Here is a 23,591-nt window from a genome sequence, read left to right as displayed (position 1 = left end):
ATCTAAAATTTTACCAAAAATCTGACCCGAATACATGAAAAATACCCAAAATTTTATCTAACTATCCGAATTATATTTTTGAAAATCTAAAATCATACCCGAAAATCTAAATTCGAAACTTTGAGAAATACCCATACATAATACCAAAAATATATTGAAACACTCGTATATATCTAATATATACTAGAAGTTTTAGATATTTTGGGTACCTCATCGGGTCTCGGGTTCGGGTCGGTTGGTTCCGAACCGGCATTTTTTAGGTCAGTTACGGGTCGGTCTGGGTAAAATGCCCTGGCCTAAATGAGATAACCGAGCACCAAGCATTTGTCCTATACAGTTATAACAACACATTAATGAAGTCGCGAGTTAAACGGCCCGTTAGATAGACTTCTGATGTCGTGATTATTAAACCGGTGAAAACCAACTTCCATAGCCGAATGAAATTCATTTAAATTTAGTGATAGAAAACGACCTCGTTAGTTGAACAAAAAAAAACGACGTCATACACGGAATATTAGTACACTTTACAAGTTGTAATTTGGTAATTAATGTTGCATGTAATATACACCCATTTCACTCACTGTTAGGGGACAGAAAAGGTGATCTTTTACGAATTTTGTAATTTTTTTGTCTTCTTTTTGTTTTACCATAGTTAGTTTTTTGAATCAAAACCATAGTTAGTTAAATACATGTATTCAAATTGACTAGTTACTTTGGATTATAAATGTTACGAGACCACAACTTCAAACAATTCAACACAAACCAAATGACAGATTGTTGTATTGTATTTATGCTAAGAAAGATTTCAACTTTTCTTGCAGCACATTACTAAGAAAAGGAATCAAAAGTACTACTCGACTTAACAGAGCTTGAAATCAAAAGGAATAATTGAAAAAAGGAGCAGATAATCAGTAACCGAGCACCAAGTAATTGTCCTATACAATTATCATAACACATGGAAGAAGCGAAGAAGGTAAACGGTCGTTAGATAGACTGATGCCGAAGTTATTAAACCGGCGAACCAACTTCGATAGCCGAATGAGATCCATCTAGTGATAGAAACGACACCATATATTATTACAATTTACAAGTTGTAACTTGTTAATCAAGGATGCATGTAGGGGGTAATAGACCAATTTTACTCACTGTGAGGGGACAGAAAATGAGATCTTTTAATAGTCTTTCAATCTAAACTGGAGCTGGCAAAAACATTTGGATGATTCTGAATTAAATATTTGATTAGAAGTGAATTAGATTAATTGAGTGTATAGCTAAATAAAAATATATGTATTGTTGTTGTTATAGAAATCAATCATTCTTCAGTCAATATAAACGCATGAAATATATGTTTGACAAGAAAACAATGAATTAAATGCGTCAAAACAACAATTATGAGTTTTGTAGGTTCATGGTGTGTATTGTTGTTTTGTTATGCTGAAATTGATGATGCCAAAATGATAAAGATGAACATGAAAAGAGCATTTAAGGATCAATATGGTTGTGATGAAGATGTATGAATTTGATGTCCACTATTCTTCTTAATATATGTGAGTGGAAATATGTGTGTTTTCTGCGACTAATTACAACGACTCCAAAACTAACTTTTGTGCCCAACTTGTGCATAAAGTCACTGTAATTAGTTGCAAAAAACTAATATATGCGATTTAATAGGTTGTTGAGCTAGTTGGAAGTGAAGTGAATTGTTTTCTATTCGAAATTCTAAGACTTTAAGTAAAATGCTAGCTGGTGATAAATACCATACACTTTACGTACAATGGTATGGATGAAAATGTGTAAGAAAATACTATAAAAATGAACATGTTGTAGTTTTACATACTACATGGATTAGCTACATAAGATCATGGGTGTGAGTTAGAAAATTCACTCTTCTTTTGATTGTTCATACATGTAAATTTGAACACCACAATTAGTGATATTTTGTGAATATTTTGTTCTACAAATATTTTTAAATTTGTTGGATTTGAAGATGTAGACTTGGCTAAAGAGTGAGTGACACATATATAATAACATCTCAAATTACATAAAATAAATGATACTAAACAGCAAAATAGATTTATGTGATTAACCATTATGGTGAAGCGTTGTTTTCCCATAACAAATTGAATTCAAATTTTATTTTATTATTTCAATTTAAATTTATTTCCTAATTTACCATTCACATTCCTTTAAAATTATTAGTCCATTTAACTTTGTTTCCTAACTAACCATTAATATTCCCTCTAAATTTCACTTAGCCACCTACTTTCTAATACATGTATAATTTACAGTATTGGTCATTAATATTCTATTTCTAAGTTTTCAATCCTTTGTTGAAAAAAAATTATCGTCTTTCTATATATTTATAACTATTATTTTAATTTTAAGATATAAAATATATATCTCACACTATTTTGTGATATATATCTACTAAAAATCTAATGAGTTACTATAAAGTGAAAGACAATAATATAACATCATTTATCATTCAAAAATTAATATAGTATAAAATGTAAAATATCAAACACAATTGTTATTGTATTGATAGAATTATGTTTCCAGGTTTATATCATTTCTAAATCTGCCACTAATTGTGACTATTTTGAAGCAAAACACTATTTTCATGTATAAGAACATTTTTTCATTCAAAAAATCTAGATCACAAGCTTTCAACTATGTTTCTCTTATTATGTAACGATATAACATTTTGGTATAATCAGTTGACCACATGTCAATTCATTTTCTTGACTTTCCATTCTTAGGATCATTTTCTTATTTTTAAAAGTAAAGAAGGAAAATTTCAGTTACAAGCATTTCTATTCTGAAAATTTTATATGTTCTTTCATTCACTTCGGAGTCACTTATATACTAATATTTTTGTCCATGCTATGTATGGACATAATGATGTCTAATGATTTTAATCTAAATTGGAGTTTAACAAAAAATGCTTGGATGATTCTGAATCAAAATCAAAATCTGATTAGGATATCATTTAACTGAAAACAAAATTAAGATAAGTGTGAATTGATAAGATTGAAAATGTAAAAGTAGTGAATTTTGTATATATTTCTGCCCCGACATGCAATGATCACCAAAAAAAATCCAGATTTTAAAATATATCAGATCTATAAGAATTTTATCTGTAATGTAACTTAAATAACGACAAACGTGATTTTTGGTGATTGTTTCTACAAGTAAAAGGTTATTGTTATGTATATTATTTTACATAATTGTTGAGACAGTGGAAAGCAGTACTGAAACCGCAGAGTGGAATGAATTGTGATAATTTTTAGAAAACGTTTGCTTTTAAAAAAAATGTAAAATAGAAAGAAAAAAATTGCATAGATAACTTAAATGGAACTTCTAGACTACATGTTTTATTTTCTTAAAACATCTAATCGTTGATCGCTTAAAAACTTTAGCAGTCAAGAGAGAAAAAGAAAAAGTTTTTTCTTAGTTTCATGCTGATGGTCGGAGGCTTCTATAGCTTCAACATCGGTTTGTTTGATTCGTTTTTTTTTTTTTTTAATGTAATTTCTATCAATTGGTTTGTTTAATTGTCAATTTATTTTAAATCTCACAAAGTTTTTATTGTTCTTTTGTAAGTTTCTTCTAATGGATTTGACAAAACAAAAACGTCGGTTTAGTTGAACCGTTTAAAAAGTTGATTGGAATCTTTTCTTCATTTGATAGGCAGCATGAAATTCTATAGAATGGTAATCTCTTTGATTATATTATTTTCAATAGAGCAATATAAAAAATTATCTTGTGTTGGTGACTCCTATTTTAAAAAAAGAGTGGCAATTGTTCCTTTTAAAACGCTGTGTTTTTGGATTAATACGACGATTATCTCTTTTGAAATTCAAATACTACAAAAGTAAATATGAAACTTTTATATGAATTTTTTTAGTTATCCATACGCAAAATAAAAATATGTTAGTTTAATTAAGATCTCTATTAGTGTATCTTTTTTCTATATTTGTTTTGGTAGTTTTCATTGTTTAGAATTTTTTAACTTTAATAATACTATCGATGAAAACAGAAAAACTTAAATGACAAATGTCACCCTCATAATTTTTAACTGACTTATGTTTTATGGTATAAAAAATATACAACAAAACACAATCATAGTTTAACTAAGTAATATATCATTATTAATATATCACTAAATGACTTCAAAAATAAAAATTTTGTTTTACAACTTCTAAAATGCATATAATACTTAAAAAATGATTCTCAGACGAGCTGAACCACAGCTGCGACTCTCAGAGCCCCATTTTGGAGAAGCTCAGAGAGCTCATCGAAGGGCAGTGCAGTACGCCATCCCCAACCTTTGGGAGCTTTGGGCAACAAAGTTCCTCTCTGCTTGAAATCCCCGAACAACATCACTTCTCTTTTCGACGGGCAGACCAGCTGCGACATACATAGTGTGTTGTTAGAAAAATACCAAGGAGAACTTGAAGATAACAGAAACGTACCTGGTAACGTGCAGTCACTTTGTCACGAGGATCTATGTAAACGTGGACCTGAATGAGGAGAAAAAAGTTGTAATTTCGGAAGATATTACTACTGAACTATCTAATAAACTGGAGGGTTTTGGTTTGAACTTCTCTATAGGATGATGAAGAAGGAAAACTAACCTTCCTTAGTGAGTCCACTATCTCTGCTTTACGACGGTGAAGAAACAAACCTGTAGAAATTGATCATCAAGTTAACATATCAATCTAGTGTGAGGTAACCTCGTTGTTGAGTTGAGTCAGGTTACCAATAGTTCGGCGTCCTTGAGGGTCTTCATCATTAAACGCCTGAATGCTAATCTGGATACAGTATTTAAAAAGCGTCTCATCAAACCCAAAAATTTCATCACTGAATCTTCCTGACTGAGATACGAGTTTGTTATACCTTCCACAGAGAACCAGCATAGAAGAATTCAGGAGAATGCTCCACATGACCATTAGCTAGTCTATGGACATCGTCAAATTCAACTCTGCAGACAACGAAAAAGGCACAACTGAGAGCAACCATTTACCAAAAACAGGACAGAGCAAGAAAAGCGAGAACAGAGCAAGAGAGTTGGGGTTACAAGTAAAAAAAATCGAAAACCTTACCCGAAACGAAATGGAGGAAAGTGACACAAAGGTGTCCTTGTATCAAGTGATATGGTACAACTCGCGTTCTCCCGCTCAATCCCTACTAAATGTTCCTTTGGTTCTGACATTCCAACAGTCGATCCACTGCTGTGCCCTCCCTCGTTTTGATCTCCACGAGTATAATTACCAACACCGCTCGTCCCTTGGCTCAGCCCAACTAGAGCTGTCAAGCCATCTTTTAAATTTTCTTCACTTTGACCGATTCTACCTTCAGAGCCATCACTGGCTAGAGGTGGCTGGCCATTTCTGTTAATGGGGACCCGAGAGTACACAAAAGGTGTAGGAGGCCAAGCAGGTGGTGGTACAAATGTGGCTTCACATCCAATGCCGGCAAGTCCATCAATGTGCTGTCCTCTAACACTGATCCTGACAGGCTTAAAGATGCCATTTTCTTCAGCTTGAGAAGACTCCGTCACATACATGGTTTCAATGCCTCCCATCATATTGTTCTGAACATTGTCTTGGCAATAATAATTGTTGAAGGGTGCACCATGCGAAAGCCCAAATCCCTGTTTACATGCGCATGCAATACTGATGAGGCAACACTTTTTGCAAGTGTTGGCAGCAACTTCCTGCACCCTCTGACTGAGAAGCATCTGGATAGTAGTAAACACAAAGACATTTTATCGCATTTATGCAAGCAAACATATAAAACTAGAATAAGACTGCTCATGATAAATGCCTCCAATTTTACTCAAAAACACCCTAATCCGCAATTAGTGCAAATGCATCAAAGCATGAGCTAATCCACCATTACATTCCTATGACTGGCTGAATAAGAAAGCAAGTTTTAAGGAAAAATAACCTGCAACCAAAGGCCATCGTTCACAGCTTTACAAGGAAAACCCAACTCTTCAAGTTGTTTTCTTGCGTTCAGAAGTACTTCAAAAGACATATTGCAATACAGAAGTGAACCACCTTCAAAAGTATTCACAAATGCATTGTATTCTTCCTCAGTTAATCCCCATTTTCCTTTAAGACAGCCTGTAACCTGCTTCTTCCCCACAACCCGTCCACCCCAGGTAAGAGCAGAAACACCACCGTTTCTCCAGTCATTGGCTACACCCGAGACAGGACAATGTCTAGAATCTGCGCCAGATAACCAACTATCATTACTCAAATGATATGCTTCTTGAGAAGGTCCTTTAGTTGTCACCCCACTACCTTCTGTCTTATCAACAAAACTTGTCTGTGAGTTTGCAGATTGTTGAAACACGAGGTTCGAACCAAAAACTCCTTTTTGGAAATCAGTTACACCTTCTGCGAGTGGAACACTCAAATCATCACTAGCATCCCTTAGGTCATCTTCCAAATCCAAACGACCTAGCTTACGGTCCAAACTCCTAAAAGAGAATTCATCCACAACATTTTTCCCCTTCGACGACACAACAGAATCCGTAGGAAAGCTTGTCCCTCTCTCAAAACACGAATGCTGACTGGAATGTTCAGAGTTGGAAGGAGCACCATTCGCGATGAAGGCGTACAATGCCAGTTCAAACCTTTTTGACATGGAAATAGACAGAGTTTGTTTTTAGGAAACTTAATAAAATGAAAATACAGTATGAAACCATAATCCAACACGTCATACCGTTTTTCTTCACTAGGGACCCATAGTTCATCAGATGTCAGCAATGCACATAGAGTCTGTGCAGAGAGTTTTGGCAGCATCTGATCATAAAACGCGCTTTGATAATCAGCAAGTAAGTAAAACTCAAATACTTAATTCAAACTTAAAATATAGGTTTGACAATATATAAAGATGGAAGCAGCAAGATGGGCAGAACATGGAAATATTCAAAAGAAACAAACCAACCCCAACTACATAAAAATCATAAATCTGATACTAAAGAATATACGTAATATTTCTACCTCTCTAAGTTCCACAGCACCACTTTGACAGAGATAACCCCAACACGCATTCTTCACACGTTCTCCATGTATGCCATAGTCTTGGCTCTCTGCAAACACCTAAGTCACAAATGGGAGAAACTCTGTGTATTAAAGATTCACGGAGACTAAAAATATAAAAGACCGAGACTTCTCAAAACCTGATACGCCAAGAAGTTTGAAGTCCTCAGCTCAGAAATAATAAAATCAGTGCATATTGCACACAAATCCTGCAGAAAAAAAAAAGCCACTAGTGTTTAGATCAATTGATTCAAAAGAAACTAATCTCTTGAGACTAAGGAAAAAAACCCACCAAATACCTGAAGGTCGAGAAACGAAGCTGCAGCTAAAACGCGGAAGGCATTATCATCATCAAGCTTGGGATGATGCCCATAGAGATAAGCCAAAGCAACAGAGATTGCATCTCCGTTAACATTTTTATCATCCACAAGTAAGTTCACAACCGGAGAGCTTGCTTCTTTCCACGGTCCTTGGAGCATCGTCCTATTTAATCGTATCAATTCACAAGAAGCTGTTGATGAAGTGTAAACCGGAAATTCGTAAACCGGAAATTCAAATTGAAGATAGAGAGAGCATGTAAACCTGAAGTAGGAGCTGCGAGAAAGAATGAGTCGGTGGAGATGGTAGGTGGACCCCATGGCCTTGACAACAACATCGGAGAATGAGCCGGAGCCGAAACCTTCGGATTGAATATGATCGCACAAGGAAGTGAGGTTGCAATCGAGAGCACGAAGCTCCGATGTGCTCTGATCACTTTCCGCATGTGAAGGAACCGGAGGCGAAGGATGAGGAGACGGCGGTGGAGGAACCGTCGTCCTCATTTGATGTTGATGCTGGTGGTGCACCGACGATCTAGGGCTGCGATACTCTTGGTCCATGATCGGGAAGCAAATTCAATTGTTCTTGGGGATTCGATTTTCAAACGGAGGAGTTAGGAACGAGAGATGGTGAAGAAGCCATGGAAGAAGGAATGAGCTCTGTACACCAAAAAGTCGCGTGTGGCGTAGAAGTGAAGACCTTAAACGACGTCGTTATAGATAGACTGGTCCCGAGATTTTTTTTTTTTCGTCGGTCCCGAGATTAGTTAACCGGAGATTACAAATTCGATAGCCGAATCAAATTCATCGGTTAAGTTCAGTTCCGTCCGCACTAACCATCGGTTACTCGTAATTAGAATGCAATTTAGCACTGAATGTGATTTTTTGTATGTAGGAAACATGTAAATCAACTTTTTCATCCAATACCCTCCTTGCAAGCTATCAGATGAACCCTGGGAAGATCCTATTTATCGAGTGAGTTAGTTAATGCACTCCTATCTAACGTTACGTCATTATTGTTACTTCTCAAATTTTACATTCTGTAAAACTTACTAAACAAGTCAGTCTCATCAAAGGGTTTACCAGTTTGCTTCAGGAATCATATGCACAAAGATGTTTCACATTGATCGATAAAATATGCATCTGGGTTTATTAGCTCATATGTGTTATCAACCATTACTTTCTTCTTTGTACGCCAACAACATGCATCAAATGATTATTTCTTCTTGACACGTAATATCACAAGGGAGAGGAAAAGAATGACAAACGTATACAGATATTAGATAATGATACATTCTATATAGGCTCATTAATTCATCAAGCTCCATGAAGAAAAAGTCGTCGCTGTGACTTGGCTGCTTGTTGTTACTGCCTCCTCTGTTCATCCACATAGTTTATTCATCTCTAGTTTTCCACAGTCTAAAGTAACATGTCTGTCTATCATTGTTCTTGGATCAGAGTATGGAGGGCTGTTTCAACATCTTCAAATGGTTGTCCAGCATACAGCTTTAGCTGCCTCTTCTTCACCACAATCACATTCTTGCCACCGGAACTTACTTCGTTATAAAGATCCTACAATGAAATTATAAATTTTTAGTCCATTTGCTTTCAAATTAAATTAACTTCACAGAGATGGACTTTTTTAAGAGAGAAGATTGTTTGTTGGTCAGAGAATGAGCTTCCTTTTTTACCTTGGTTGATATGGGAACTACATTGGCACTGAAATCATCCAAGTCTTCAAAAACTGACTCGAGCAGATAAGAGAAGTTTGTTGCATCAGTTTGATCCTCGAATGCAATCATGTGTGAAACTTGGCCCTTGTTTTGTTCCATAGGTTCGGTCCTCATAGTAAAGTATCCCTCAGATACTTCTTGGTCGATACTACTCCGCATAAGAATTCTCTGAAGAGAAACAGAAAACAGTAAGTTCTGGCTCGTGAGTCATGATATTATCATATACTTCTTGAACCTTAATATACAAACCTACCAGCACATAGGGAAGCTTAAGCCACCACGTTTTATTCTGTTTCTCCTTAACTCTTCTCATCGTGTTTCCTCCTTTCCTGACTTCTCCATGTTGGCCAATCCTACTAAATCCAGAACCAGCTTCAGTATTTGGTTTTCGATTTTCGGAACTGCTTGACTTCATAACTTGGTTTGATGGTCGCCTTTGCTCAGACCCCTGAGCAGCACCTAAAAATATTAAGATAAGCTGAGAACTGCAAGATGTAGTTCTTTCTCATGGCTCGGTCTCATATTCACGTATACTTTACCATCTTATACAATTATTACTACACATGATCAACTTCGTAAATAACCACCTGTTCTTTCCAGTCTATTAATCTCATATTTGTTGCTTAGTCAATTCCAAGTACATGACATCCCGAACATCACCATACCTAACACAAGATGTTGCAGGATATAGCACTTACCGGAAATCATCTTGGAATCTGAAGGCCCTGCCACTTTTGACTCTTCTCCAGCATTCTTCAAACCATCTCGTGAGTCACTAACATTGCCATTTTGCTCATTACTTCCACCAAAGCCTTTGACGTTACCCTTGGGGGGCTTCTCGCCTTTAAACTTGTACTTCTTCTCAAACATCAAACTCTTCTCATCATCTCTAGACTCATCCAACGGCTCCACGCGTAACCCCGCCAACCCTTTCCTCTGCGAATTCAACCGTCTCTCAATGTTAGACAACCTCGCTTCTATCTCCTTCTCAATCTCAACCCCTCCACCAGGATTCAACGCTCCATCCTCCTCTCTATCACCACCACCACCACTCTTCTCCTCGCTTCTACGTGCTTCCCGTGCCATCATTCTAATCTCCGCAATCTTCTCATTCATCTCAATATCCTCTAGCGAAACCACCACATCGTCATCTCTTGCCTCGTTTTTCCCGTTTAGATCCAACGAAAGACTTGAACTTTCCTGCGTTTTCTCGTTTCCCAGAAACAAAACAGCGCAAACTGTCTGAAAAGCGAACACTCCGACCAAACACAACCCGTACTTGGCTACTAGCTTCGGAGAGAGCTTACTTAACACACCATTCACCTCGCTCGACGCAACAACCGAGCTAAGCTCCTCTACATCATCATCCTCCTTCTTGGTGAAAACGTCGTCGTTTGGAGGAACTATTCGCGGCGTTTCGATCTCCTGGGGCTTGGGAGGACCTAGGGTTCTGAGGATTTTGCGTCGCAGGTAGTTTTTCCTTTTTGACGACGAGAGTGGAATTGAGACCGGAGAAGAACAGCGGATAACTTTGAAGGAGACTCTTTTACCGGTGGAGGAGTACGACGGAAGAATAGTCGACGGAGATGTGAAGACGGCGCATCGGAGAGCAGCCATTGCTGCGGCGGAGAGAGATGGTTATTAGCCAAGAGAGATTCTTCCAAGCCAAACTATTCGGCAAAATCATTTGAAACTAAGTAAAAATTAAATTACAAAATAGCCCAAACCTTTCAACGTATTCCGTATATTCCTTTCTAAATTTGAAGGTTGACAGCAATTGATACGAACCAACACGATTTACACCGAACTTTTGGGCTCACCAATTGTCCTCCTAAACTACTTTTCCCAACAATTTTCCTAATTTTTATAGATTAAATAAATGTCTATTATTAAAAGAAAGTACTCATTAAAAAATACTTTAAAATTTTCTAATTTATTTACACTTCCCTGCTATAACTAAATTAAACTACTTATTTTAATGATTGTCTTTTCCAGTTAAATTAATGAATTTTCCTTAATCAAATTTAAATTTAATGTCATTAAATAAACCTACATATTTTAATGCTTGTCTTTTCCAGTTAAATTAATGAATTTTCCTTAATCAAATTTAAACTTAATGTCATTAAATGAACCTAAAAATACATCATATTTAACGTAGCTTATTACGTACGAGTACGGCCCAATAATGAACTTGAATTTTATTTTTACGAAAACGTGAATCACTTGACTTACGTAATATTTAAAATATATTAACTACAATATAACAAATGCATATAACCTACCTATACTTTAGTTTGAAAAGATCATGTTCAAGTTTTATATAGTCAACTTACATCATGTATCGATCGATATACAATATTCAAACCATCTATAGTTTTCATTTTCATTATAGGATGTATCAACCAACCAATCATCCCATTGATTTTCTAAGCTTTATAAAAAAACAAATCAATAAATACAAACTCAAAATCTAATATCTTCTATTAATCAAAACATAATATCTTCAATATCGTATCTTTAATGTACCTATTAAATATAGAAATTGTAACCATAATTACACTAATTATAAGAATAGATTTGATTCCAACCAATTGATCTATTACTTCGGTGATTGATTTGCTTGCAGAAGAGGAAACAATACATTTAAAATTTATAAGAATATAAAGATATAGAGATTTCAACCAATTGCCTATATTTGCGTATGATTTCCGCATAATAAGCTTCAAATTGAACATTGAAAAAGATAGAGAGATTTTTTTTAATCTTTTACCGACACAAACTTAAACAAAACGAAGAGTTAAATGTAATTTTTTTATTACACTTCCCGGAAAAAAACGGTTACAACATGAGCTTTCATAGTATGGTCTTTTAACATATTAATGTTATGGACATTTAATAATTATCTTGACGAAAAACAAAGACTATAAATAATTTATTATTAATAAAATTATGAAATTATTTACAATTTGATGACTAATTCATTGCTTTTTTTATATGTTAAATTTTTCATAGAAGTTTAAAAATCATTTTATTTTCTTAAACATGTATAACTAATTTATAATCTTTTATGCCATACTAAGTGATAATATAATATTTCTTCATATTTTACATTAATAACCATTATTTTTATATATCGTCTACAATTCTCTAATTACGTCTATTTGTTCAATTTTTTATATGATATAGAATATTCATCGTAAATAGATGGTTTAAGATGCCAAAAAAATTATTTACTTGGTGAATATAATACATCAAATATTACAAATACATTATTTAGTTAAATAAATAACCAAAAACCGAAAATTCAAGTTATGATTAATACCCAAATTGCGTTCGATTAAAAATGATTGCCCGATTGTATACTCGATTATACTTAACCCGACTCTAACCCGCAGACATAAAATTCAAATTACTTCAAACCTAAACCCAATTATATTAAAATTGATTTGAGGCTTAGGATTTTTGACGAACCTTAAATTAGAGAAGAGAGAAAGAAACTGTGGGTTGAGGGCACTCGATAATCTAGGATTTTCCATCGGAAATGAAGGAGGAAGAAGAAAATGGAGAAGTTTGGAATCCAGTTTTTGTGAATGCGACAATAGAGTATGACGAGGCCAATAGAGAAACTTGGATTCATGTTCATGTAACTTTGATGAATTGATGAAGTCGATTCATATCAAGAGTGGACCATTACTGTTACTGCAGCTTTGCCGATGGAGGATGCATTGATTGCAAACTCGAATGTTGTTACTCGAATTTTGTTCCCTTGGAGATGGAAAATGACATTGATGAGGAATATTGGAAATACAATATCGGACAAAATCCAAGAAAGTCCAACCAAGAAACCGAATAACATGGAAATGAAAAAAATTGGTTATGGTAAAGTAAGAAGAGCTTGAGAACCGGTATGAGTTTTTAAATTGAGCAACGAGTCCTGATTTTGTGAATGAATAGTTCATTGGCATGAGTATGATTCTGAAAGCTCTGATGTAGAGGAAAATGATTTTTATACTAGAGACAGGCGATATAAAAAGACTGATGAATCGAAAGTGGGAGCATGTTTTCATCTGGTTTTGAGTTCAAAGAAGTTGTCTTATTATATGCCCTAAGAAAAGGTCGAAATAAGAAAATGTCGGAATATAGAGCAAATTAGGTGGGATAAGACAAAGCCGAGCTTTAAGTGTGGGATGAGAGGTAAATGCAAATGGAGGATTTATTGTTTGGGGTATTTGGGATTTTATGTTTGCAGGATAGAATCGGGTTAGGTATAATCGGATATACAATTGTATAATCATTTTTAATTGAACGCGATTTGGGTTATCAATCGTGATTTTTTAATCGGTTAAAAATTAGGGAAATTGATGGAAAAATAATTTAGAGCATTTCTGATCCACTCTATTTCCACTCTAATATATAATTTAAAGTAAAAATGTTTCAATTGTAATTTATTATAGAATGAAAAATAGAGTATTACGAAAGCAATTTAACTCTAAAACTCTAAAATAGAGTGAATAATAGAATGAAATTGAAGATGTCTTTAGGAGGACAATTGATGAGCCCAAAAGTTCCGATGTAAATCATGTTTGTTCCTATAGTATATGGGTCAACTGACGTCAACCAAATTTGAAATGTTTAAATAAACCGAAAATCTCATCCAAGATGTTCATATTAACTTGGGTGTATATGGTAAAAAAAAACACCTAGATTGCTAAAGTTTTAGAATTTGTAATAATATATCAGATATGATCTCTATTGACCACACTGTGTATGAAGCTTATCTGATTCAATATACTTGTCTCCTGGTTCCGTATACAACATCAATCATTCGTACATAGTTGATTTGAATCGGTTTGTGTTAAACCGAATTGCGTATTTTAAGATGTCATAAATTTAAATATCACACTCAAACCAGTAACAAGATGTAAAAATTATATTGATCTTAAGAATCATGTACACTACTCTAGCTCTTATATATACGAGCGTGAGACAGAAACTAATTACAACAGTTTCCTAAAACAGAGGAACGAGAATATTGACTACGAGATATGCGGAGATCACAATCATATCTCTAACACGCCCCCTCAAGATGGAGTGCCCGAAGTAACTCCAATCTTGTTTCGTAGTTCCAAGAACCGTGCTCGTGCCAGTGGTTTGGTGAGAGCATCAGCCAGTTGGTCACGCGTGTTGACATGAGACACTTTGAGAGCTCCACGCTGGACTTGTCCACGTACAAAGTGATAATCGATTGCAATGTGTTTCATTCGAGAGTGGAAGACAGGGTTCGCACAGAGAAACGTGGCGCCAACGTTATCACATCGAAGTGTAGGAGGCGAGAGGAGTGGAATACCAAGTTCAGTGAGGAGGTTGCATATCCAAGCTATTTCTGCAGCAGCATTGGCAACAGCTCGGTACTCAGCTTCAGTTGATGAGCGAGCAACACCATTCTGTTTCTTTGATGCCCATGAGATCGGATGCTGGCCAAGGTAAATGATGTAGGAGTTGGTCGAAACAAAGTCATCAGAGTCCCCTGCCCAGTCTGCATCAGAGTAGGCATGTAGAACTAGCTTGTTAGTTGCTGAGAAGAAGAGGCCGTGTGTTGGAGTGCCAGCAAGGTATCGGAGGATGCGTTTGGCTGCTTGCCAGTGATCTTCCGTTGGCTTATGCATGAACTGAGAGAGTTTGTTGACGGCATAGGCAATGTCAAGACGAGTGAACTGGAGATACTGGAGGCTGCCAATCAGTTGTCGGAACTTGGACGGGTCTGAGAGCAGAGTGCCAGAGTTAAGATGTAGCCGCGGAGAGGATGCCATGGGTGTCATTACGGGTTTGGCATTTGTCATGTCGTACTTGTGGAGGAGGTCAAGTATGTATTTCCTTTGGTTGAGGTGTAGCCCTTTCGAAGATCTGTGAGCTTCAACTCCAAGGAAGTAGTTTAGCTCTTCAGCATCTTTAACCGAAAATCTCTCAGCCAGGAGATGAAGGATCCGTTGAATACCAGTCTTAGTGTTGCCGGTTACCAGGATATCATCAACATATATTAGGAGGTAGATGGTTTCTTTACCCCGATGCATGACAAAGAGTGATGTGTCAGCTAAGGAGTTAAAGAATCCGAGGCTTAGGAGGAATTCGCGCAGCTCAGTGTACCAAGCACGGGGAGCTTGTTTGAGTCCATATATCGCCTTCTTTAGTTTGCAAACATGATCCGGCTTGTCAGTATCAACGAACCCGGGAGGTTGCTCCATGTATACTTCATCTGTCAAGGTGCCTTGTAGAAAAGCATTGTTGACATCAAGTTGTTGAACAGGCCAAGAGTTGCTCACCGCAATATCCAGGACAAGTCGGAGAGTTGTAGCCTTGATTACGGGACTGAAAGTTTCCGTGTAGTCACGACCAAACTCCTGGTTGTAGCCTTTGGCGACGAGTCTTGATTTGCAGAGCTTATGTGTGCCGTTGGTGTAGAACTTGTTCTTGTGAAGCCACCTGCAACCAACAACATTAAGATGAGGCTGTCGCGGAACTAAGTCATAAGTTTGATTACGTGCAAACGCATCCATCTCAGTGGACATGGAACCACGCCACCGCTTGTCATCCGAGCTTGAGCAAGGGTGTGAGGTTCAGTAGGAGTGTTTGACGACAAAGCAGCTGCATAGTTGTATTTGCTGTTCGGTTTGACAATCTGGTTCTTTCTTCTGGTGAGCATGGGATGATTATTGATTTGCGCGGGAGGTGGAGGTGGTGAAGGTGCGGGTGGTGGTGATGGCGCAGGTTGCTGAGTAGAGCCGCTGTTGTTGGTGGAGGACACGGAGTCAGTTGAGACAGGTGATGAAGTTGTCGTGGTGACAGGCGGCGTCGTTGTTGATGCAGGCGTGTTGGTGTCGCTGGTGCTGTTGAGTGACGGTGAAGTTTCCTGTACCTGCAGGTTAGAGTCCGAGCTCGGCGGTTCCGTTTGTTGTACGAGTGGGGGCTGAGGCGTAGGTGGTTGCGGGTTTGGTATTGGTATGGTGGTAACCGGCGGTTGAGAAGGTGATAAAGGAGTTTCAGGTGAGCTTGGTGAGGTAGGTTGCAGGGGGGATGGTGTTTTGAACGGGAAGGTTCTTTCGTCGAAGCGAACATGTCGTGAGACATAGATTCTACCAGTATTGAGTTGAAGACATAGGTAGCCGCTTTGACTCGGTGAGTAGCCGATGAAAACACAAGGTGTGGACCTTTCTTCCATCTTATGAGCCGTGTAAGGGCGGAGCCAGGGAAAGCAAAGGCAGCCATATACGCGTATTTTGTTGTAGTTTGGTTGGGTTCCAAAGAGCTTGTGAAATGGTGAGTCCATCTTTAGGACCGGGGTAGGTAGGCGGTTGATTAGATAAGTAGCTGCAGCAAAAGCATAGGTCCAGTAAGAGCGTGGCATCGCTGCATGGGTGAGGAGTGTGAGGCCGGTTTCAACAACATGTCTGTGTTTTCTTTCGGATATGCCGTTGTGCTCAGGAGTATGAGGTGGAGATGTTAGGTGACTGATGCCAGCTTCTGCTAAATCTGACTTCAACGCCACAAACTCGCCTCCATTGTCGCTATATAGAGTCCCTATTTTGGTGTTGAAGTGATTCTCAACGAGATGCCTGAAGGTTTTGAATGTTTCGCGAACATGGGACTTAAGTTTGAGAGGGTACAGCCAAGTGTATCGACTGAAATGATCAATGAGAACTAGGTAGTATTTGTATCCATCGACTGAGATAATTGGAGAACTCCAAAGGTCTGTGTATATGTATTGTAAGGGACGAGAAGAAGTAATGGTGTTTAGGGAGAAAGGTAATTTGTGAGATTTATTGATAGCACAATCTGAGCATAAAGTGTTTTGAGTTACAGATTGCACACAAGGTAAAGAAAAACTGGAAACAATGGTTTTAAGAATAGAAGCAGAAGGATGTCCTAGGCGGAAATGCCAATCAGACATGGTGATTTGAGGTGTGGTTGAGGCAAAGAAGGACTGAAGGGTGTTGGGTTGGGCTGGCCACTCATACAACTCATCCTTGGTCTTGCCTTGGATTAACGGAACCCCCGAGCTGAGATCCTTCACCTGAAAGTAAGCAGGGAAAAATTCAACCGAAACTCTATTAGCATTACATAAGCGATAGACCGAAATGAGGTTCTTCTTAATATTAGGAACACACAAAACATTATTAAGCAGTAAGTTGCGAGTGCGTGAGGAAAGTGAAAGTGAACCGGTGTGAGAGATGGACAAACCAGTGCCATCTCCAATGAGAACAGAGTCCTCGCCATTGTAGGCCTGCTGCAACATCAGGTTATTGAGGTCACTCGTGAGGTGGTGTGTGGCGCCAGAGTCCATCAGCCAAGCATTTGACGGGTTCGGTGACGCTACCACCATGTTGGCTCTCGGCTGCCATGGGCGGAATGGTGATTGAGTTGGAGCAGAGGTGTTTTGTTGAAACATCTGAGGGCATCTTCTGGCGCTGTGTCCAAAGACACTACAAATCTGACATCGCCCTTGATAGCCCTTTGATTGACGATTCTCTTGTTTGTAGGTGTTGTTGAACTGCGGCGACTTGTTTGTGCTCCAGTTCTGACTGTTGTTTCCACGATGCTGCTGGTGCTGTTGTTGCTTTGGGCGTGAGGAAGCCAAGTTTGCCGTGATCGGGACAACACTTGGAGCAGGAGCAGAGACAGCCAGTAGCTTCGCCTCCCTGTTGATGAGCTTTTCATGTATTTCAACAATGGAGGGTGAGACATCACGACCTTCCAGTTGATCAGATACAGTTTTGTATTCCTCCGGTAGACCATCAACAATGTACTCAACCTTGTCTTCATGATCAAGAGGTTTACCAAGGAGGGCTAGTTGATCGAAGCGGCTTGTGAGGCCACGCATGTAGTCGTCGATCGTTTTGTCTCCTTTGGTGTAGTTTTTGAGCTGTAGTCGCAGCTGTTGGATATGTCCGCGATTTGGGGTTGCGTATGTGGCGTTGAGAGATTTCCACACATCATGAGATGTTTTGGTGTTGGTGACAAGTGTCTGGATCGACGGTGAGAGTGTTCCAATGAGTCCACTGTAGATGAGGCGATCTTGGCGTCTCCACTTGGTGTAGTCGGGGTTGGGTGTTGTGGTGTTGTCGACGGTGAGGGTCTGATCTGGTACTGGCTGGGAGCCGTCGAGATACCCAGCAAGGTCATAGCCATCGAGCAGAGCATGGATTTGAAGGTTCCATGTCATGAAGTTGGTGGAATTGAGTTTGGTTACATTAACCATGTTAACGTTGAGAAGTGATTTGGAGGCGTCGACAACGACTTCATTGTTAACACAAGACACCACTGAAGTAGAGGGGTAGTTTGGACATTTAAGATATACAGCAGGTTTTGGTTAATAAAAAGAAAAAAGTTGTTCCATTTCAGTCGCTCATCTCCGTCGTCTCATCGCTTCTCCATTAGCTCTCCGTCATCCAAGCAACCCTAAAAAAAATGGTACACACGATGCGTTCATTTGCTTGATTTCGATCGAGTTTATATGTATTCGTTCACGAACCCTAGGCTCGGGCTCGTCAGATCTATCGATTGAGATTTCGTGATGATAAATAGAGGGTTGTAGGTAGAGAGTTTCCCGCGTGGCAGTTTTGCATGATTCTCGATTCGATTTCCTGTTTCTGTAGATTTTTATCATCGAAACTTTTGTTCTTGGCTTAAAACGTAGGGTTGAATTCTTCGATTTGTGTAATTGAGAATGAAATGTTGGAGATCTGATGGATGATCCAGCCAGTATAAGCTTTCTTTTTTGGATGAGTAGTCTTGCTTAGGAGTCTCCGTGTATTGAGTTTGTTGCGTGAAATGTTGGTTCGTCGATGATTTGTTCATTATCATTAAGCTTCATGTGGAGTGTTTTTTATATATATTTACACTTGTTTGTTTGTTTGATGGTTACAGGATGGGCATGATTCTGAGGATACTAAGCAGAGCACTGCTGATATGACTGCTTTTGTGAGTAGATTTGTTCCCCATTGTCTCTCTGTTTTAGACTTATACCACTTGGTTTTGTTACTGATTCCTTGAATTTTTTTCATATCCAGGTCCAAAATCTCCTGCAGCAGATGGTGGGCTTTTTAACTCTCACTTCTTTAGGTCTTGGAATCACAGCTTCAATTGGTAGATTCTGATTTCAAGTTTGCTTTCATTGTTGTGTGTTTCAGCAAAGCAGGTTTCAGACAATGTCCGACTCCATCATCACAAAGAATATCCTTTTTCTATCATTCATATATTTAATGTTTCTTCCTTTAGAATAATTTGAAAATGTTTCCCCCTCTCTCCTAGAGGGTGGAGGAGATGTTGATCTCTAGTATTAGTTTATTTCTGCCATTAAATCTACCGAAAGTAATAGAGTTATCTACTGCTAGATTAGATAGAGTATTTCTTGAGATTCTAAATGTCTATTCTGTAGATAATCACCACATGGTTCTATGTTTAGCTCTCTCTCTTGTTAAGTTGCTCTGTTATGCATACTTAGTTGGTGTGAGTCCTACACGGAATCACCTTTACTACCATGATCAGTGATATAAGTTCGGAATCTGTAGGTTTGATGATTTGTGTTGGTTTAAACCGTAATTTCCTTGACTTTGATGATTTCACTCGATGACATGGGAGGCAGAATCAATGAGCTGGAGCAAAGCATCAATGATCTAAGAGCCGAGATGGGAGTTGAAGGCACTCCACCTCCTGCCTCCAAATCAGGCGATGAACCCAAAACACCGGCTAGTTAGTTCCACTTGATAAAAAACTAAGGTCCATGATCTTTCTGCTTGTGTCTGCAACTCCGTGAAATTTATTAAGCGCAGTACTATTACTTTTTAAAATTTTCTGTTTCTAAAGACATGAATATCTTGTTATTATGCTGCACTTATGATTTGCTTTCGATGTTACTTTTGAGATAACTGAATTGTCTAATGCATGAAGGCTAAACGAAGGGGTATACTCGGTTAGGTTCCAAATTTTAGTTTTTTTTTGTTTTGAATTTCTCTTAGATTACACAATATCGGTGCCATGATTAGACCGAATGTAACCATTACAAAACAAGTTGTTACCTTCGAGTGGACGAGGGTGAGAGAATAAATTCAGAAGTAAATCATATTTAAAAATAAATAACTTATACTACTATAATTGGAAATTTCATTTGAGAAAATATACAAATGCAAATGTCATTTTGATTACGCTATCAATCTATCAGTATCGATTTATCAATAGCATCTGGTGATGAGTTGGTGTATGCCTGTCACGAGGTAAGAGTATGCGGTGGTCCAAACTCCAAACCCATTTTTTCAAAAAAATTCGTCATATTTACCCCTCTTCAATGTTTATGTAAACGGGGCAAAACGATTGAGGGCCCGAGGAACATCAAATAATTAATCATGCATTTAATTAAAAGTGTCTTTAATTTGTTGTGTCCTTTCTTTTTTTTAATCTTTGCTGTACTGTATTCATATTTGAATGCTGCTTTTTCTTCTTCTAAATCAGTCTTCCTCTAATTGTGGGAGTAAATGAGTATTCTATCTTATATTTTTCTTTTCAAACCCTTGAAACTTAACGATTTCTTCTTATCTTTGAACAAAATTACATTTGAAAAAGAGCTATAATAATAGTTTTTTAGACATAGAAGTAATTTAAATAATGTTGAGTTCTAAAAGATGATGAATTCACAGAAGAATACAGCAGGCAAAAACGCGTAATAAATACGCCAACGTGTGGGGTTCTGCCGAAAGTGTGTTGCATGTGAAGCTGCCCCTTTTGTTTAGTTGGCTCCCAACCAATCCTAATTATTGCCCCTCTCTCTCTTCTCCACAATTATTCTTTCTTTTTTTTTGAGAAAAACAATTATTCATTTTTCATACATAAAATTATAAGAAAATATTCCTGTAAATCAAATTTGATTTCACCCCGTCATAGCTTTTCTCCATATGAACAACTATAATTTTAATATACATATATTCCCCATATGATGAACATCTGTTATTTCTTCAGCACATGCAATAAAACATACATGCACATTATTAAACTACCTATTTAATTATTATAATTTTGATAAACTACTCAGAAATGTTCTGCACAGATAGTTCAAAGTTCCATATTCTCTATCTGGTCATAAATCAAACTCACAGATGTAATCATCATCGACAATTGATAAATTGACTTTACGAAATTGTATTGCAATGGAATTATAAACATAAGTAACCACCAGGAAACAACAAAAAAGAGAGATCTGAAAATTGTATATAATTAAAAACAAAAGAATTTGAGAGAGAGAGAGATCATCGCCTGCAACGAGTGATGGCGCTACATCCACGAGAGTAAGGGTTGGCCTGAGCTCCACGTCGACAATTGTAGTAAGAAGCGCCGCGGCGCGAGCATGGAACTGTGTTTCTCCTCAGCGCACCGTAGCTTATGTACCTCGTCGTAGCTAAGATGCGCCTGCTTATCTCAGAGTCCATCTCGAACTCCGCCGTCGCCGTCGAGCACTCGGCGATGGAACCAGTGCACTCTGTCTCGAACGGCATGAAATCGGCGGCGAAACCGACGGACTGGGAGTGTGCGGCGGAGAATAGGCAGAGGACGGTGAGAATCGCGATGATCGAGAGTCCTCTCATTATTTTTCTCTCTCTGTGTCTCTCTTTAGCTTCTTTTCTTTGTCAGGTTCAAAAGTTTTATGTAATAAGAAAGAGAGAAAGAAATGGTTTTAAAGAGAAAAGACAATGGGAAATGCCACTAGGATTTGGGAGTATTTACGGTTTATGCCACTTGACTGTTAGCACAAATACAAGTAAGTTTTCTTTTAAAAAAAACTTTGATTAATGATGTTTTAACGCGTTCTAAGTATGCCTTATGTCAAACACTATATTTCTTCTCTTTTTTTTGACTTTTCAATTTTTTATTTGATTAATAATATTGGAGGATAAGTGATGACCCATTGGTTATGCCACCAACTGATAAATTAAAAATATAACGTATATTTAAGGCTGTAATTGGTTAACACTTAACTATCAAAACCTGGAGAAATATTTTAAATAAAATCAAATGACAAGAAAAATAAGAAGGAATAATCAACTTTACCTTATGTCAAACAGTATAGATTTCTTTTCTTGACTTTTCAAATTTTGATTTCATTAAACCTGACACACAATGCATGACGCATTTATAGATTTACTTGATTGAATATGCTACCTACCCAGTAATGTAAATGTATATTAAAAGCTGAAATTGGCTTAACACTCAACTATTAAAACCTAAATAAATACTCCATCCGTTTCGATTTACTAGTCGTTGTAGGAAAAAAATTTCATTTCAAAATAAGTGTCATTTTAGAGTTTCAATACAAAATTTATTAATAAGATTCTCTATTTTATTTTTCTATTGGTTGAAATATGGTTAGCTGTATAGGTAATTGTGTTTTTATTTTGAAAATATACAAAATCATATGTTTTATCAATCTGTGTGCATAAACCTACAACGACAATTAAAACGAAATGGATGGAGTATGTTTTATTAATCTGTGTGCATAAACCTATAACGACAAGTAAAACGGAATGGAGGGAATATGTTTTATTAATTTGTGTGTATAAACTTATAACGACAATTAAAACGAAACGGAATGAGTATTTTAAACCAATCTAATAAAATAAAATAAAATGACAAGAATATAAAAAAGGAATAATCAACTTTATCAGTTGACAAAATAAATTCGTCTCTGTCTTAAACGTTTTGGAGAATACAAATCATTTTAGTTTGTAAACTAAGAGTTTGCAAATTAAGTTAGACATATGTATTGTTAATTAGATCAGTACTAAAGTTGGTGCAGTGGAGGGACATATCGATCTGCTAGACAGCTACAGACCGTTGTATCATTAGAATTAAACTAAAACGCAGTAACTACATATCAAGAGTAGCAGTACAATCTGAACCTAAGTACTAGTAGTACTGTAGTAGTCGTAAGACGATAAGAAGAAACATTTTGATCATCTATTTCTCTGCTTCTTTCTCATTCTCATCAGTCAATCGAGCTTCCACTTTCTCTTCTGTCAGCTCGCCTCTCTTGTCCATCTGCTCTTTTGAAATAGAGAATTAGCATAGAGATGAGAATTTAGGTACAACATGTATTGTATACCGTAGTCAAGACTTACGAAAGTAGCAATAACAACAGTGATCATTGCATTGCCTAAAAAACAATAGCTTACAATATAACTATATAAAAGGTTTCTTGAAGCTAAAAAAGAAAGTGATTGACATAACCATTAATTCTCATTGCAGACTTTTTTTTTTTCTTTAGTCGCCATGTTTACTAAGATTGAATAACAAACTAATACCACCTACATGGATTCATTTCAATAAAATTCCAACATCTTCCTTCACTGTGATGTTTATTTTATGATAAGAACGGAAAGTGGGACTCTCTCTCTTTTATTCTGAGAGGAAGTAAGAACATGAAGAACCAAAGAAAACAAAAAGCA

General features: G+C 37.1%; 4 protein-coding genes across 5 annotated transcripts; 1 reads left to right on the top strand and 3 right to left on the bottom strand.

Moving 5' to 3' along the window:
- Positions 1-4,068: 4,068 nt before the first annotated feature.
- Positions 4,069-8,069, bottom strand: BNAC07G33250D. Of its 2 annotated transcripts, XM_013887471.3 has the most exons (13): positions 7,638-8,069; positions 7,355-7,538; positions 7,196-7,264; positions 7,017-7,115; positions 6,736-6,815; positions 6,312-6,646; positions 5,953-6,236; positions 5,106-5,743; positions 4,900-4,984; positions 4,763-4,814; positions 4,638-4,687; positions 4,476-4,523; positions 4,069-4,410 (listed from the first exon to the last, which is right to left on the bottom strand). In XM_013887471.3, exons 1-13 carry the CDS (start codon positions 7,931-7,933, stop codon positions 4,234-4,236), a joined length of 2,397 nt encoding a protein of 798 aa, XP_013742925.1. In that variant the 5' UTR covers positions 7,934-8,069; the 3' UTR covers positions 4,069-4,233. The 2 variants fall into 2 exon arrangements, with proteins under 2 accessions (XP_013742925.1, XP_013742923.1); XM_013887469.3 differs by having other exon boundaries at positions 5,953-6,646.
- Positions 8,070-8,576: 507 nt separating this feature from the next.
- Positions 8,577-10,943, bottom strand: BNAC07G33240D. Its single transcript, XM_013887468.3, has 5 exons — positions 10,833-10,943; positions 9,804-10,724; positions 9,359-9,564; positions 9,064-9,273; positions 8,577-8,944 (listed from the first exon to the last, which is right to left on the bottom strand). Exons 2-5 carry the CDS (start codon positions 10,720-10,722, stop codon positions 8,813-8,815), a joined length of 1,467 nt encoding a protein of 488 aa, XP_013742922.1. The 5' UTR covers positions 10,723-10,724; positions 10,833-10,943; the 3' UTR covers positions 8,577-8,812.
- A 7,509-nt stretch (positions 10,944-18,452) lies between these two features.
- On the top strand, positions 18,453-20,059 carry LOC106445830 (heat shock factor-binding protein). The gene is made up of 5 exons (XM_013887467.3): positions 18,453-18,570; positions 19,027-19,080; positions 19,170-19,193; positions 19,290-19,332; positions 19,726-20,059. Exons 1-5 carry the CDS (start codon positions 18,568-18,570, stop codon positions 19,854-19,856), a joined length of 255 nt encoding a protein of 84 aa, XP_013742921.1. The 5' UTR covers positions 18,453-18,567; the 3' UTR covers positions 19,857-20,059.
- Positions 20,060-21,251: 1,192 nt separating this feature from the next.
- LOC106445827 (protein RALF-like 33) lies at positions 21,252-21,870 on the bottom strand. The gene has a single exon (XM_013887466.3). It carries the CDS (start codon positions 21,732-21,734, stop codon positions 21,399-21,401), a length of 336 nt encoding a protein of 111 aa, XP_013742920.1. The 5' UTR covers positions 21,735-21,870; the 3' UTR covers positions 21,252-21,398.
- Positions 21,871-23,591: the final 1,721 nt, after the last annotated feature.

The sequence above is a fragment of the Brassica napus genome, chromosome C7 (genome assembly GCF_020379485.1).
Source record: "Brassica napus cultivar Da-Ae chromosome C7, Da-Ae, whole genome shotgun sequence".
Lineage (NCBI taxonomy): Eukaryota > Viridiplantae > Streptophyta > Magnoliopsida > Brassicales > Brassicaceae > Brassica > Brassica napus.
This window is presented reverse-complemented; position numbering and strand designations above follow the sequence as displayed.